The 18,315-nt window shown below is 40.1% G+C and overlaps 1 protein-coding gene across 1 annotated transcript in view; it reads left to right on the forward strand.

Annotated features, from left to right (window-relative positions):
• TBCK (TBC1 domain containing kinase) overlaps positions 1-1,424 on the forward strand; it is a 117,616-nt gene extending 116,192 nt beyond the window's left edge. The window contains exon 26 of the mRNA XM_069855521.1: positions 93-1,424. Coding sequence (XP_069711622.1) covers positions 93-203 — 111 coding nt within the window. The 3' untranslated portion in view covers positions 204-1,424. The remainder of the gene's footprint in view (positions 1-92) is intronic.
• The last annotated feature ends 16,891 nt before the right edge of the window (positions 1,425-18,315 follow it).

Below are 18,315 nucleotides of genomic sequence, written 5' to 3' on the forward strand. Positions count from 1 at the left end.
TTTTTTGTTTTGTTTTGCTTGCATTACTTCACACACGTTATTTTTATGTAAGGACTATAATATAAAGTGTGCTAATGATATATCTGTTTTAGTTTGCAGCTCATCTAGTGAAGAACAAGTACCCAAGGGTCTGCATCCTAGATGGAGGAATCAACAAAATCAAGCCAACTGGTCTCCTCACTGTTCCTTCTCCACAAATTTAAGTGACTGTAAACATTCAGGGGAATCTGTCTGAATGGGGAAGTCTTACTGTACAACATGGATATCATGAATCCAGAGGGCATTATGGTGTTTTCACTGTCCAGACTATCCTGATGATCAGTGTCTTATCCTGCAGATCTAGAGAATGGGAGCTTTGCATTTGTTCTTTGATATAGAGCTTCAGCTGAAACAGATATAACTGTGAAGCTTCAAGCTTTCTGAGAAACCTATTCTAGTATTGATGTATTGCACAACTGGTTGAGCAAGTCTGAACACAAAAAGAGTAATTCAACTGGCATTTGGTATCTTTTGAATATTTCTGCAGAACAAAATAGTGGCACTTGATGGCTCTACACTGCACTTAAATAGATTATTTTTCAGAAATATTTTACTGTGAATATTAAAACTAACAAGCTGAAACTGTGCCCCCCCGAGTGTGTATCCTGTGAAAATACGTGTTCTCTAATATGTTAAAGAGTAATTGCTGTATCTTGTAACCTTCTTACTTTTTGAGAAAGTATTTTTTCCTCTGAATTGGAAATAAAGATGTGTCCCAGGTTGAAAGTCAATGACCTGCTGCTGAGTCAATCTAAATAGTATCATGTCCTGCAGAAGTAGAAAAGGCCTACTCCTCTGTGGAGATTTTAACATTATATTGCAATAACACAGCAAACACAACAATTTTTGAAGCAATTGCATTTACCAGAAAGATAGACTTTTGACTGTGTCTTATGATTATAGATCAGTTATTCAACAAATAATAGTGCCTTTCCATTTTAGAAAATACTCCAAAGTAATAACTCTTGTGTGAACTTGAGGTGCAAAGTTCTCTTTTGTTCTCTATTCTTTGACCTAATGCTGTCAAATTTTTTTAAGTCCTGTTTCTTAAACATGGACTTTCAAACTGACAGATTGAGAGCACAAACTTGTTTCTAAACTGAACTGGATGGAAGATGAGTGAAAGCAGGCTTCCATAAAGGGCATAAGGTGACTGTACACTAACAATCTGGAAAATATTTTGCAATAAGAAGCCAAAAGTATTGAAAACACCAACAGAAACATCTCTGTGGATGAGAAGCTAAAAATAAATTTGATTCGGTCAAATGTCACCTTTCAGGAGACGTGGAAAAGCTCCCATCCTAATTTCCTCCCCTCTAAATCCTAGGTTAGCTTTGCTAGCATGTCAGGTCCATTATTCAAATTTGATCTGGAAAATGCAGCCTCTCCCAATTCTAAAAAGATCCTGAATCTACCCCAGCCACCCGTGTCCATAGCTTCCTGCCAGGACAGCCAGATTCACTGCAGGGTACCTAGGTGGGCATCTAAGGAGAACAGAGCAAAGGCGTTAACCCTCTTTTGTCAGTCTCACACCTATTGATCATTGCAGAATATGAAACATATACTGTTAAATTGGAGTACCCTTCTTTAGACCAGACATAGTCCTTTGAGATTTTTATTACACTTTGTGCCTAAGTTTCTTGGTTGGTTTGGGCGATTTTTTACAAGTGGCATTTGTCCTATTTGTCCTTATCCTAGGAACCCCCCTTCTTGGACACATCTTGTCTCCCTTTCTCATCCTGGTTTCTCTAAGTCTTGGTCATCTGCATTCATGATACCTTCCCAGTTCAGGATCGGGAAAAACTCACAACTCACCTTATGTAGCAGAAAGTGGGGAAATTGTAGTGTTTATTTCAATTTAGCTTTCATTAATCTGATTCACTTCAAGTACTTGTGATTTGGTTGTTGGTTGGGTTTTTTTTTTAATTTAGAATGTGTTTTCCTTTTAGATTTATGTTCTTTCCTCTGGTAGCCTAAGGTGTTTGGTAGACATTCTTATTGAAGTAGATATAGTAAGCATAGCAGGTGGACAGAGACATATGTTTTCTCTTACTTAGATGATTTATTTTTTCTCTCGTGAATAATCCCTAGAGGGGTGAAGAGCTAAGTAATTTGTCGTGGTGGGTAAGGGATTAAATTTCAATGCCATCCTCTCCTTGTTTCTTTCTCTAGGCTTTAATCTGTTATTAGGCTAACTGACAAAACCACTACATTTCAGTTTGTTGGCATCCTTCTATACCTTTCTGCAGACATTATCTGTGTAGGCATAATACAGTGATGCAATGTTATTTTTGTGATCTTCTGGATATCAGAATCTAGACTTCCCTTGCTATTATACCCAGCTAAGGAAGATGCTTGGAGTATCTCTTAGCTGGACCTTAAGAGCTGCATCACACACAACTCAACAAAACAACAACAAAAAAAAAATCAAATCACACAAGCTCTGAAGTGGCTCCATCACTTACGTTATTATGCAGAGAGGTACTGTGTCAGCCTGTTAGTTTTGTGGCCTGAGACATACTTGGTGTTCCTATTTGCAGGGTGTGAATGTTGTCTAGAATATCCCTTCTGTAGATTTAATTTACATTTTTGGTAGCTTATCAAGATACTTTAGTTAATAAGAAGACTAACTATATCTTTATTTAGCTTTCACAGTCTTCAGATTAAGTTACTAGGAGTTTTGGGAATTGTGTGGGAAAGTGTGGCCTTTTAATCTCCCATTTCCAGTTATCTTTATTTTGCTGATGAGTCACACTAGCCTCTCCCACTGTTATGTTAGAAACTTAACTATTGCCATCAGTCTTATCTTGCTATTTTTAATTCCTTTCTCATGGGTCCAACATGCAAAGATTGACTGAAAGAATTACTTGTCCCAAAAGTGTGTTTCCTTCCAGGGGAACTTGATATATGCTGTCTGAGCTAACATGAGATTTGTATATTTGAGTAGTAAAACTGCAAATTTTCTTTTTTCTTTGAATCCCAAGCTATAATGCCTGTGTTGTGATTTTTAGGTTTCCAGCTTCAGTAGAGAGTTGGTGCGAGAAACTGCATTCTGTTTTGGAAATAGTGTTTTGTTTGCCTTTCAAGTAACCCTGAGACTTGAGGTTTGCTGCTGGTGGTGCCTTTTAAATAGCAACACCAAATTACCTGTTTGTGTTCTGTGACAACAGAGTCTGTATTCCATTAATTTAGGTTGACAAATTCATCTTGTACTACCATAAGCAAATTCAATACTGCAGTGCGGTTGTCTTATTACATCAACATTTAATAAACCAGTGTTATGCGGAATTTAAAGAATCTGGTTCAAAAAATAGGATACACAGAATATAATTGTCCGTGAATCAAATTGTAAATATTTCTTGTAAAGCTTTTTCCTAAAATGTGATTAGGCATAATGGTAGAGAGACTTCAGTGCATGTGCCCTTGTAATCCACATTTTACTTCTCTGGTGATAGGTGCTTACGTGCATTAGGAGCTATATTCTATAATGCATAGATGTCAAGTTTCCAGACACAGTAATCTGTGAAAGAACAGATGCAGTAGTGCAGAGATCAATGTGGTAATCATTATATTCAGTGGGAACAATCCAGAGAAAATGTATAGATCCCTGTTTTAATTAGTACTTCCAAACTGAAGCAGTGTAAATTTCTCTCTTCTCTGTCTATCTAGGGTTTTCTGGCGCTACATCATTTTAGAGAGTCAGCATCTGGTGGTATCTGCTCTTGCCAGCTGAGCTGGCCAAACGAGTAAAAGTCCTGCAAGTACAGAACAGGTACATGGAGTAATTGTGGGGTTTTTAGAGATACAGTGATTATGTTAATAGCTTGAGTTATTGGGCTATTATTGCCTGTCTTTTTTTTTTGCTATATCTCACATAATCTGGGCCGCTCAGTTCCTTTCACTAAAATGAGGCTAATAACACCTCCTAGTTTCACTCCATGTAGAATAAAGAAATATAGTGAGCCCTGTGACCACATAAAATGTCTGAGTATGAGGATGATGCGGACACTAAATAGTTCTTCCCCAGGAACAGGTTTCTTAGGAAGCCAAAAACAGCTGACAACATGAGTTCTCCATCACAAATTTTGTAAAGAATCCTTTCACTACAAAGTGCTATTATATAAATGAGTGAATTTCAGCATTGCCGCAAACAATTCACTGCATCTATCAAGAATACAGTATTAGTGATGAAAAAGCCCTCATATTACAAAGCTCGTTATAAACTTTGGTTAGCTAAATCCAGCAATCATATTAATAGTGTATAATAAATATTTTTGTGCGGTTAGGTCATAATAAAATATGATGAGTTTTCAGTTACTACATTACTTAGATTTTTTTCTTTAAAAGTTGATCAAGATTGGCACCTTATGTAAAATGAACCAACTACCAGGCTTTACAACCCTAGAATAACAGCAATAAAGTCCTAGCATCCCTTATAAAGCAGATGTCACAGCATAATAAAGAAGTATTTTTACTATTTATTTTCATTTCTTTTTTCTCTTCTAGCAATTCTAGTGACTGTCTTGAATGCAGGATAGCTACATGCAGAAGAGGAGAGGTATTAACGGATGAGTTTGTCTGGCTAAAACTGTTTCCTGCTATGGCTTGTTAAGGCATAGAAACTGCCTGCTAACAGTTTTCTCACAGCTTCTCAACAGGGAAGGCCTGCATGAGGGGATGGCAGGGAGGTCTCATCTCACTGATGTGTTTATATGCAACACTAATATAAAACAGCCTAGGAAGTGTCAAGCATTTTGGATGTCTCTCTCTCTTCTTACCCCATCTACCTTTTCTCCACTTCAGATCTCATTAAAAGGACTTAATAAGGATTAAATTATTTGTAATAACAGAGATAAATCTAGGCCAGAGTTTCAATCATGTGATATTTAGCCTTTGCTAGTAGTCATTGTTTTAGGTAAACTAGCATGTGATATCCTGCTATTATTCAGTTTTCCATAGTTTCAGACTGTCAGTTTTCTTACACAAATTGAATACATTCATCCACTGGGTATTCCTGACATCTTGAAACAGCTGTTGAAAGTCAGGTTTTTAGCCTTAATCCTTTCTCACTTGGCACTCTCACAGCAAGCTGACTTAAAACAAGTCAGAGCTGTACATTTTTTTCAGTCACGTCCATAGAAATAATTTCTCTTGTTTGGGAGGTTAGTGCATTGTTCTGGCATCAGTGAGCACAAGAGTAGCACAGTCTATCTTCTGCTGTGTAACTATAATTACTACTTTTAAAGTATTGTATAAACCTGGAGTTTTGAAAAGATATTTTTAGTGAGCACACAACATTCAGCTTCCACAAAAGGGTTGACTTTCTTGCCATTATGTCAGTTAATTTGATTTGCCTCAGCTCAGTTCCTAACCTACATGCAAATTTTCTTAAAACCTTTGAAACCTGAACGATCTGGTATCTCTGATTTGAAATCTTTCTTTCAAGTAAAGCTGGTTTTTCAAGCAATGTTATATCTCTGACCTCAAAGAAGTGGGTGACATCAGATGTAAGATCACAGAGTCTCTAGATTGGAAAAGACCCACTGGATCAGCGAGTCCAGCCATTCCTATCTGCCACTAAACCATGCTCCTTGGCACCTCATCCACCCATCTTTTAAACACCTCCAGGGAAGGTGACTCAACCACCTCCCTGGGCAACCTCTGCCGGTGCCCAATGACCTTTTCCATATAAATTTTTTTTCTGATGTCCAGCCTGAACCTCCCCTGGTGGAGCTTGAGGCCATTCCCCCTTGTCCTGTCCCCTGTTACTTCTTGGGAGAAGAGGCCAGCACCCTCCTCTCTACAACCTCCTTTCAGGTAGTTGTAGAGAGCAATGAGATCTCCCCTCAGCCTCCTCTTCTCCAGGCTAAACAACCCCAGCTCTCTCAGCCGCTCCTCATAAGACTCGTTCTCCAGCCCCCTTACCAGCTTCGTTGCTCTTCTCTGGACTCAGTCCAGAGCGTCAACATCCTTCTTGTGGTGAGGGGCCCAGAACTGAACACAGGATTCGAGGAGCGGTCTCACCAGCACCAAGTACAGAGGGAGAATAACCTTCCTGGACCTGCTGGTCGTGCTGTTTCTGATACAAGCCAAGATGCCATTGGCTTTCTTAGCCACCTGTGCACACTACTGGCTCATGTTCAGTCGGCTGTCAACGAACACCCCCAGGTCCCTCTCCTCCAGGCAGCTTTCTAGACAGACTTCTCCTAGTCTGTAGCACTGCACAGGGTTGTTGTGCCCCAAGTGCAGGACCCGGCATCTGGCCTTGTTAAACCTCATCCCATTGGTCTCAGCCCAGCAGTTCAGCCTGTTCAGATCCCTTTGGAGAACCTCCCTACCCTCCAGCACTTCCACCCAGCTTAGTGTCATCCATAAACTTACTTAGGGTGCATTCGGTCCCCTCATCCAGGTCATTGATAAAGACATTGAACAGGGCTGGACCCAGCACTGAGCCCTGTGGAACTCCACTTGATGATTTCCTCAAGAGAGGAACTTAGTGGCTCTCTAAGTATTGCTTGTCCTCAGTGTAGAACCAGTTCAGAGCTCTCTGATCACAGCTTTTCAGCAGCTGGGATGCTCCTACTTTAGGTCTGGAAAGATGCCTCATGTACAGTATGTATCTGGAAGAATGAACATAGAGAGTTTAGATTAACATGTAACTAAGGCTAAATATATATAAAATATATGTGTAGCTATAACCGTACAGTTAGCTAACAGCTTTCTTTAAACTAACAAGGCCGTTAAAAATGTCCAGCTCTTCTTTGGAGGATGCTCTGAAGCTGCCCAGAATAGGTCAGAGGAATTAGAATAAAGAAAATTCCACCTTTGCAGTGTTTGTATAGACGTGTAGTACATGCACGTACCCATGAATCTGAGTACTTTGCTAAAATATGAAAGACCTCTTGCTGTTTTATGCAGAGAGAAATTTTGCAATTAGTTTTGAAGGAGAAACCAACAAGATGGACAAGAGAGAACACACTGCTGTTGCAATATATCTGGGCTCAGTTGTTCCGAACTGTCACTCCTTTTGAAATGCTTTGTGCCTCTTGGTACCGTATGTGCAAATATGGTTTTCCCCTACATGTCTTCTTAATCCTATAGGTAAAAGAGTGTTTGCCCAGGCTTTTTTGCTCTCTTTTATCCTGCCTGACAGTGCTTTTATGGTGTGCTTTACAGGCCCTCCCTCCCTCTAGGATTTCATTAAACTTTTCACAGGCCTTTACCTTTTGCTCACCTTCTCTATTGGAAACATGTGATAGGTTTTCTTTTTTGAAAGAGTTTTTTAATGCGCTCATTGTGTTTCCTGTTCCTGGAAACTGCTTTTTCCTTATTAGCAGATGCCTGAAGCCACTGACATTAGGAACCTGGGCTTGTAATGAAATGCGATTGCTGCCGTGCAGAGGAGGAGGGAGGGAGAAGTGGAAAATTCCTCTCAGTGCCTCCCTTGGAAAGGCAGTGTTCTCATAATGAATCGTCGAGAGAAGTCCTCATGATGATGGATGAGAACCAGTGAGGGTGGCAGGAGAGAGCTGAAGGCAACAGGGAGTTATTCTCTAATTACTCTTCCCTGACAAGGTAGAATAACTGACACCTAGGACTGTGCTTCTAACTGCTGCCTCTTGCACTCTGCTCATTACAGAAGCACCTCATGAACTGGGGCTGCTCTTGGGTTATCACATCCTGAGACAGTGGCATGAACTGTCACCTCCCATTGTGGCAAAGACAAGGTGGCTGCCTATTTTTCTTATATTCATCCTTTTTTTTTTTCTATTGTGAAGAAAAACAGGCAGTAGAAAAAGTCAAGCACTGCTACTGAGTATGCTGCACATAAGGGTCGTGCAATAAGGAGTCACAGTAGCAAGTAATCTAAACATATGGGTATTAGGAATTTATTATAAAGAACTGCCAGTCTTGGAAAGCCAAAACTGCCCTTTCTTCCAGGGATGGAGAGGTCTTCCTAGAAGCATCATCGACTACCACTGATCCCTGAAGGAAGCAGGTAGGGCAGGCCTAGCTCATCTGGAGCCTTTCCAAAGCTAGCTTTCCTTTGTGGCTCCAAACCTTCTCCAGTTTCCATGATGAGTGGCCCCCAATCAGGCTTTTCATCCTCCAAGGTGACAGGATTAAATTTGACAAGAGCACTGAGAAACATTTAGCTGGTACCTGTAGTGCAGCACATTTATCTATCTCTTTTTCTATTTATAAAATAAATAGGAGGTAAGGTCAATGTAAGAAAATGCGAAGAGTCATTAGTCGTTTTGATTGCAGCCCTTTAACTGCTTGTTTGTCTGTTTGAAATGTTTATAAGGAACTGATGGCTGAACTCGAATAAATGCGGGAACTGTAGCTTAAACCTGTTGTTAAACATGTTATAAAAGGTAAGAGTTTCTGAACTTCTCAGAACTACTTTTAACTTCAGTCAGGAGCTTAGAAAGATTGCTGCAGAACCACGATGGGGGGATGATAGACAGCTAGGAAGCTCTTATTTGTGAATAACACTGTTAGCGTGTGCCCTCCTTGACCCTTTGCCACTAGCACATGGGACCCTTATTTTTTTTCATAACCTTCAACTACTGCTGAAGTGGAAACAATAAAAGCATTTAATAGTTCTGAGTTACAAATTACAAGAGAACGTGCTCAGTGATTCTTCTCAGATTTTGGATTGATGTTTTTAGGGGTTTAGTTTTTTATCACTGCAAGCATATACTGTGAGAACAAAATTAGGCTGGAGAAGCCCCTTAGTATTATATCCTACACAGTTTTTGAGAGTGGTTGGTCACCCACAGCAAGCGACTTATATTAAAGTGCAGTAATGGTTTGGTCACCAATTTGAATGGGAAGCTGGGCAGGAGGGACTGGGATTTTGTTTTGGTGTGAGGAGGTTCAAAATGCATTTTATTCTCTGTGTAAACTCACATTTAAAACCTGAGTCAAGCAGACTGTCCCAGGCATCAGAAAATAATGTTCCCAGGTTCTTAAGTTGAGCTAAGCTTTAGCTTATATTTGCTTGACCTGCATGGAGGACTTCACCTAATTGTAAATTATTGTATAGTTTGCTGTCATTAGTGATGCAGGGAACAGATGAGAAAGACTAAATTCTTGCCCCAAGCAGCTGGTGGGCATAATTGCTTGTTTACTCCGTTGTTCCAATACATTAAGGTTTAGGGTAACCTCCACTCACTTGCTGTAATGTTGTTGTGTCCCATTGTAAAACCTCACCAGTTCATGATGTGTAAGATCTTGATAGATTATTACAACATTGGACTCAAAATTTTGTGTGGAAATATATCAGACTTCTATCTGCGCTACTAGGTATGAATCAGGTTAAGCAAAGGTTATTTCATGCAACAGAAACTGCTTCTTGTAACACAGAGCAAATTCTCAGAAGTCTCTGGTTAGTTACACAAAGGACTTGCAAAAATCTGAACCCTCTGTTAAATGTCTAAATTGGGGTTTTGTATTAAACCAAAACTAAAAATACCTGCTATAGCTAGAAAGCCTTAATCAGACTAAGGAATAGTAAGAATAATAATAACAATGACAGTACTTTGAGGGAAAGCAGAGGAGGTAGAAACAATCCAACAAAACAGTACAGAGAAAAGCCACCCACCAAAGAAGTGTTGAAGGATTGTGAAGAGCTTCGAGAGAATGCACACAGATCCTGGAGTGGCTCACGTTCAAGTAGCACATCCCTCTTGCGGGCAGTTACTGTCAGAGAGAGGAGGAACCTTTCTTGGCTGTAGGTATTGAGTTGCAGCTTATAATTACATAATGTTTTGTTTCAGGGGCCTGCTCTATGGGAGGTACTGCTTGTGCAAAGGCTGCCTTTACTCATGAGTTTAGCAGTGGCACAGCCTCCAAGGAGAAAAATTATCTCATTAATTCTTGGCGAGGAGGTGGTGTGCAGCCAGAATGCTCCACATGTGCGCAGTGTGGTCTTTGTCACACAATACAGTTTGTAATTGCTGATTACTTCTTGGCTGATGTTGAAAGCTTGTCTGTCAATCCCCACCTAGAGTGCAAAACAGTAAGTAATCATCCTCCCCACCTCCGCTCCAGTTCAGTGTGAGCTCCACAGAAGAGGCAGGGAAGTCTGGCTGTAGGAGAGGCTCGTAACCTTTGGTCATATGCAGACCTCCAAAACTATAAATTAACTTCCCGAAGGATAATACTATAGTTAGGTTTTGTGTGTGAGTACACATGTACTGACTGCATTTCAGAAATGTTTTTTCCCCTCCCTCTTTAGTTTATTCTTTTTTCTCACCTCTTTGAGTGTCTGGGGTATTTTAGTGAAAATCATGGAGCTTGGGAAGCCATTACATTTCTCAGACATAGGTACGTCCAGTATAAGGTACTTGTCAAGTCATAACTATTATCCCAGCACATTTTAGGATATTTAGGAAACGACATTTGGACTAAAAGCCTTTTTTTTTTTTATTGCAGCTTTTACAAGTGAGTTATTAAGGAAGTTGTAATGATGTTGTTTTCATCAACATGATTAAAAGTTTGGAAAGCTTATGTCAGTGAAAACAGGTGAGTATGAAGAAGGCACAGATGTCGAATACAATAAATGTTCTACCCGAATTTGTCAACCAGTCAGTCAAATGATTGAGACTTGGAAAAGAATTATTGTTTGCCAAGTGCTTAGCCTCTAACCCTGATTCCTTCCCAGGTCTGTCCTGCACACTCCCAGTTTTCTCCTCATATATGAATACAGGCTGTCTTTTCTTGCCCACTTCCCCTGCCTCGCTTCCCAGGTGCACGTAAGTCCCTGCAAGCAGAGAAGCTGCTTTTAGAAAGTGTGCATGGCACATCGTGTTTTCTGTCATTCCAAGTGGGCAACTATTTTTTTTTTAATGTGGATTCTTCCAGTCATAATGACTTAACAATTAACTGCAAATGGAAAATTCTCTGAAAACAAAGGACAACTTGAAACTCTCAGGCAGGAGAAGGAGAGAGGGAAAACATGAACTTCATATTCCTTGCTTGGACTGCAAGGTAGAGACGATCTGAAAATGTACAAATGAATTTTGTCTAGCATGGGCTTAAGGCCTGAGATGTCTTTTTCCTTTCAATTTCAAATATATCCGAATTGTCCTCCCTTTCTGATAAAATTGTTCTCAACACAGCGGCAGGACTGCAGGCTGGTGAGGGCTATTGATGCTGCATGAAATGAATCCTCAAGTTGCTACCACAGTGGAGTACTTTTCTCCTCCCTCCAAGGGATATTAACAATGCTTGTGCTCAAGTGGGCACCTCTGCACACACTGTGCTGCAGAACCCTGAGTACACCAGGCAAAACCCTGCTCAGTCTTAGTAAAAGTGGAAGACGACCATGATTTTAATAGTTAGAACAGGACTTTGCAGAACAGTTTTCCAAAGGGGCAAGTCTGGTAAACTAGACTCCCTAGTTTGTGGTTGACTTGGCTTGTACTGATGATTCATGGGTTGCTGACACATGCAAAACACCAGAGATGTGAACGGAGAGCGCCTTGGCGATGCTGACAGATTGGCTCTACAGAGCACCAGTGGCAGGATTTGATTCTGCTGAAGGCTGGAATTCATGCACATGCTCTATATGGTGACATTTCTGTTTTGATTAGAATGAGTGTGTGGGAAGCTCTTCGTACTTGCAGGCTGCCTTATTAAGGTACGATGATTTACAATGATAGATGTGATCATCATCTGAACTATAAATTTTCTCTCTGGGGGAATCTGAGATAGCAAGGTAAATTAATGCTTGCTGTGCAGATTAATTATACAAAATTATGCTTAATTAAGAGGAATATTTTACTGAATATTAATCCAAAAGGTCTAAAGTCTTCAGGTTCCTACTGGGCCTCTTGAGGTAGGGCTAGAGAATATTGGCAGTGCAGATGGGAGTTACAGTCAGATATTACTCAGAGTTTGAACTTTGGTACTATTCAGAGGGGAAAGGAGGGCTATGGAAAGCCTGAGACCTGAAAAGTCAAATAGAATATTTGTGTAGGCATTCAGAATTTACTGTCGGCATGGAAAGTGTTTTACCATTAAAAAAATAGAAAGTATGTTCTTTCTTCAGTATTCAGAGTACTTGCAGGTAACAGACAGGTCAACATTGCCTATTTGTTAACCACAGAAAACATATGAGAGCAACTTAATTTGTACAGAGGACAAAGGGATTAATGTCAAGAGTTGCTGAACAAATTCGTTATCCAGAAAGTCTTAACTGAGTGCAAGTCTGGAATGCATCCGTTCTCCCAGTATTGCACTAGTGTAATTATTTGTTTAAGAGGTATTCACATGCTTACTGCCTTTACTGAAGCTGGTGTTTGCTTTGCAGAGACCAAACAGGTAGGTCTGGCCTCTTTATGAAACCTCAGGCACAGTCATGCGCGAACAAGGTGCACTTTTCATTCGGTGAGCCAAGAGCTCAGATTCTCAGAAGACATTCAAAACTAGATGTGCGAAACTTTTCATGCAATAGAAAAGATTATCAGATATGACTTGTGGCGAGTCATTTAACGTGACAAGTGTACTATAGCACGCTGTTGGCACATGGATATCCTGAGAAATAAGTAATTTATGTGATATAATACATCAATTTCTCTTCAAATTTCTTGGCCTCCTGTTTTGCAGCCATCAGTTATTTCAGTTATTGTTCACCAGATGTATTACTGGTGGCAGCATTGTGTTGGTTTTTTCGTGTCTAGGATGTTTGGTTTTAGCCAGCTTTCATATCCTGCTCTTTCCCTTACTATCTTCGGGATGTGCGTACAACTGCTGAGGAAGACTTCAAGTATCTTACAGTGTCAGTGAATTCAAGTATCTTACAATGTCAGTGAATTTCAGCCTGTAGCTGAAAGGTGAGGTACTAAGTATAAACCCAAGGGATGCAAGACTACAGTTTTCCCTTGAGACACAGATTCAAATTCACAGTAGTTATCGTGTCTCTTTCCTTTTACCACCTCTGAGGATATAAATTTTATTCTCACTCAGCCTGTGATCAGGCCTGATGATTTCTTTATAGCTAAAATCAAGCACAGAAGATCTTCTGGTAAGCTTGATAGTGAATAGCTGCCAAAATTATTACATCTACAGCAGTGGTTTAACCTGCTGTTGAAACAGTGGAACAAATCCTACTCAGGAAAGATCATTATGCATTTTCAGTGGAGAACAAAGCTATTCACTGTCTCCTGTTGGTAAATGCATGTGTCAACACCAGCAATATATATTTGGACCCAGGAGAAAAATAAAACGAAGCAGATCATACTAGTTTTTTCTGCATGTGTCTCACTCCCTGCCTCTTATTAGGATTCATGGTGAGTTAAAAATTGCTCAGTAGAAATAAAATCATTTGAATTTGATCTGCCCTGAATGAACACTGAGGTGAGATACTGAAGCTGGTAGTAAATAACATTCTTTTGGCCAGAAATTTCCATACTGAACTGTAGGAGGGAACTTGGCTATGTGCTCCAGTGTTTGATTTGTCTCTTTCCTGCTCTTTAATACAAGGATAGCTGTCATGCTTGTTCTGCATGATCACTGTACATTGTTAGGACTTGATTTTCTGTCATTGTTCTGATATGCTGCTGCTCCTGCAATGAATTCTACTATTGTTACCTCCTTTTTTTGTTTTTGAACTTCTGTGTGTGTGCATTTATGACATTTCTTGGATGCGGCTCAAGTAGCGTATTCCAGCATAAGTGAATGGAATGATACAATAGCTTGTCATTTGATACCACAATTTTGGCAGAGATATCTGAGCATGAAGCTTTAATAGACTGGGCATTAAAGAGCAGTGTTGAAGTTTCCTTATGTGCTATGAAGTGATGTTAGTGTGAGCTGTGAGAATCCTATTTCTCAAGCTGTATTGAGCTGCAGATAGAATCACAGAATCACCAGGCTGAGAAAGATGTCCTGGATTATTGAGTCCAACTATTCCTATCTGCCACTAAACCATGCCCCTCAGCACCTCATCTACCCGTCTTTTAAATATCTCCAGGGAAGGTGACTCAAAAACCTCCCTGGGCAGCCTTTGTGCCCAATGGCCCTTTCTGTGAAAAATTTCTTTCTGATATCTAGTCTGAACCTCCTCTGGTGCAGCTTGAGGCCATTCCCTCTTGTCCTGTCCCCTGTCACTTGGAAGAAGAGGCCATCACCCTCCTCTCTACAACCTCCTTTCAGGTAGTTGTAGAGAGCAATAAGGTCACCCCTCAGACTCCTCTTCTCCAGGCTAAACAACCCCAGTTCCCTCAGCCACTCCCTATAAGACTTGTTCTCCAGCCCCTTCACCAGCTTCGTTGTTCTTCTCTGGACTCTCTCCAGAGCCTCAACATCCTTCTTGTGGTGAGAGGCCCAGAACTGAACACAGGATTTGAGGTGCTTCACCAGAATGCTTCACCACTATTTCTTTTAACCAACAGTGAGACAACATGAACATATGGATAAACTTGCTTGGGGAGATTTATTTTGTGCCGCTGCTACTGATCTGAGTCTGCTCAATTAATTTCATTAGAACCTTGTTTCTTTTTCCACTGTGTGCCTGCTTTGACTGACTCTTTGGAGCATATGCAATTTGGGATACTGGTGTATTTTCCTATGCTTATGTGAGGTCCAGCTGTAGTTGGTTTTCTGGATGCTGTTGTAGTTCAAATGATGAATATATTACAATTTCAAGGTTTTTAATACCAATATTTGAAAAGCCTGCACTGAAGTATTTTTTTCTGGGAAAACCCTGTAGCTAGTATCTTCAGCAAATGGAGACTCTGAGGACTGTCTTCCTTACTACTGCATCAATATTGTGGTTTGTATGCAGAGAAATTGAGTATTGCTAATTAAATCACCCTGTGATTTGTGGTGAGCTTGGCAGTGTTATGCTTATGGTTGGACTCGATGATCTTAAGGTCTTTTCCAATGTAAATGATTCTATGACTCCATAATTTAACTGTTTGTTACAATATTTAAAAATATAAACCCAGTAGCTGCCATTAGAATGGTCACAGCATTAGATCCTGTGTGCATATCTAGAATTAGAACTGTCAGGCCCTGTTGGTACCCTGCAACCTAAAAGACTCGTATGCAGTCGCCTGGGGTGTTCCGTGAGGTGGAGCTTTCAAAAGTAACACTAGAATTTGTTGTGGATCACAGGTTCTGTTGTGACACTTGGCCCACCTGGCTTGTGAAGAGTTTCTCAACTCAGATGTTCACATGGAGATTGTCTGGTATGGCTAACAGTTGTCTTCTACAGCAGTTGTACCCCTGGAGAGCCTTCCTTCAAAGCTCAGGGGTGAAACGTATACACAAAATGTAGCTCTACATCTAACAGTGCTTACCCCTGCTAACCTGGATTGTTTTTCACTGGTATTCACCAGGTGTCCAAGGTTTTAACCCTCTTTAATTTTCACGCTACACAAGTAATCCTGTAGGCATAGATTTAAAAAGAGCCATATCAAATTCTGTTAGATGAGGGGTTTTGTGATCTGAGAACATTATAAGGTTCTTCCAAAAAGCAGCTGTAGTTTGGGGTATGAGAAGGTGCTGCCACTCAGCTGAATAAACATAGGCAGTGGGGAGATCACTTATTTTGTGCTGCAGGCTTTGTGCGGTCAAAAGGACTGAGAGCTTGTGTGTTATATCAGTGACAGGTCTATGATGAGTTCATCTATTCGAAGAACAGAAGCTGGGAAGCTGTATACAATGACTGACAGGCTTTTTAGTTGTCTTTTAAATTAGTATTATTAATTAATTTTAATGAAATTAGTGTCTTCCGAATGTGAGACTCCAATGTCGTGCTGACAGAGCAGCATTCAGTGAGCAGCTGTGCTTCCCATTGGCAGCAGCGTCAAACAGTGTTGGGATGGGAGAGAGCTGGTGCTGACCACCTGATTTCCCAAACACAAAACCGACTAATTTATTCAGCTTTTGCTTTAATTGGGCATTAGGGTGGAAATGTGATATGAGCACAATTCCTTTGTGGTTATGCCAGTATTTCCTTTTGGAAAAATACACCCGCTCTGACTGTAACAAGGAGGCATCCTAAAGCAGAATTACAGCTAAAGCTAAAGAGTTTAATTTGGCTGAGAGATAGGGTGCAGTGGTTTTAATTAAATGGAGAGCTTTCCTGTGAGAGATTGAGTTACTCTACACCAGAAATTGTCTTGATTTTCATTTTTTTTATGTGAATGGTCAATAAGCGGAACCAGCTGTACCACTGCTGTGTCAGATCTGTGGATTTAGTTTCCTTTAGGAATTATCTCTTGCTCTTTTATAACAAGCTTGTTTTCTGCTTTGTTGTTTTCTCTTGAAAAGGGAATTATGAAGAGCGACAGCTTTTCATCATTTATGAAATGTTTTCTGTGTAGGGTTTAACTTCCCCATGAAATGCTTTTCAGAAAAAAAAGCTTTCATCAGTTACAGCAGAATAAGAAAAGCTGCAACTGTCTTTGGATTGGAAGAGGTATAGTGGACACCCAAGTCCATTAACTCAGGGAAGAGCTCTCTCAAAACTGAAAACAAGATATCTGGTTTATATTTTGCCAGAAACCTGCAGTCAGAAGAGTGACAAGTATTCACACTGTAGTGGGGAGTAAATGCTGTAACCTCCTCTATGATGTTAGTTTAGCAACCCAATGCCCTGCCATTGCTTTGCCCTTGTCTGCTGGAGTTGTGGAATAACTATCTGAGCAGAAGAATGGAAATTAATAAATGATAAATTTATTTTGACGTGAGTGGGCTGTGTGATTCAGAGAGGGAGAATTGCAGGCATAATGAATTCAGGAAATACAGTTAAGTCAAAACTCAGAAGTTTGCAAAGCATATTTAGTTGTCAGCATCTCTGACAAGTCTCAGTAGCACATACTGTTGCTGAAAATGAAAATGGGCAAGTTTTTCCTTAATGGTCTGGAGGTTTGTTGGACACATTGGGGGCAGGATTCAAAGTTAACTAGACTAAATTAGTGTGTTCTAGCTTGGGAGTGTAGACAGCAGTAGCTGTACTGACAGTGAAATTTGCAGATCAACACAAGCTCCTCAGATACAGTCCAGCCAAGATGAACTCACATTGCTTTTTATGCATGGGTTGCTGTGTCTCCTCAGGTGTAAATATTCTGCTCTGGTCTTATCAGATTATTTCTATGAATGGCTTCTCTTTCACTGTGAACTTAATTGAGTAACCAGGACATTGTGAAGAGTATGTAGATTTCTGAATTATAAACAATTTTGCAAAGGAGATTCTAGCTTTTTCCCAAATAAAATGTTCATTAATTACATTTCAGCACATCGTCATTGCACTTCATCAGGGCACTAAGGCAGGACTGGCATTCCAGGCCAGCCACTAAGAAAACTTAGGGGTTTGTTTGGATAAAAGTTTAACTATTTAAAGTGGCCCAGAGTTTCACTGACAAAGTGATAACAACAACAACAAAAAAAATACTGATAATTTAGTTACTAAAGTTATATCCATTTTAAGGGGTTAAAATGTGATTCTTAGGGAAGGTATTCTGAGGGAGGAAATTATTAAAAAGGATCTGTTTCTGTTTACTGGATGTGATTGATGGTGTTCTTTTTCCTTCTCTCTCTTTCTCATTCTCCTCTGTTCCTGGCACTTAATTTGTCATGCAGGAGGTTGGTGTGACAGCTCTAGCTCAGCCAAAACTCCGTTCACAGGAATCCCTATAAGAAATACTGATTTCTTTTTTCAGTGTCATGATTCAACATATCCCAGATTTACAGACAATCACATCTTTTTGGTATCAGAGGAGGGTAAGAACACAGTAGCTGGAGAAAAATACTACTTAGCTTCTGAAGTCTGATATAATTTAGCATATAAGATATTGACTGTTCTGTTTCTCTAGGTATTACATAGCAAACTTGAGGTGCTTAGGAGAGCTCCCACCAGGCTGTGAGTGAGGAAAGTAAATATCCTGCATATTATCCTTGGCAGGACTTGAAATGGAGCTTACACTCAGGAGACAAAATATTTTATAAAGCTCAATGAAGAGAGCAATGTCTTAACTGCTGTCGGCAGGCTGTGCTGAATTCATGATAGAAGGAAGTTTCTTTTGGATGATTGCACTGTACCACTGTCAGCGGAGTACTGACAGAGAGTTAAGTCTGTAAGACTGTTAAGAGAGTACAGCAGAGTTAAGTCATTTTTGTATAGAAGACTTCTAAAGAAGAGATGAAAACACTGTTCCAGCAATTTTGTCTCTTTAAGCAAATGACATAACAGGTAGGGTTACCCTGATTAGAAATCTCCCTGTCCATACAGCATCTACTGTGAGATCTCTCATGGGT

Source organism: Phaenicophaeus curvirostris, chromosome 4 (genome assembly GCF_032191515.1).
Source record: "Phaenicophaeus curvirostris isolate KB17595 chromosome 4, BPBGC_Pcur_1.0, whole genome shotgun sequence".
Taxonomy (NCBI): Eukaryota; Metazoa; Chordata; class Aves; order Cuculiformes; family Cuculidae; genus Phaenicophaeus; species Phaenicophaeus curvirostris.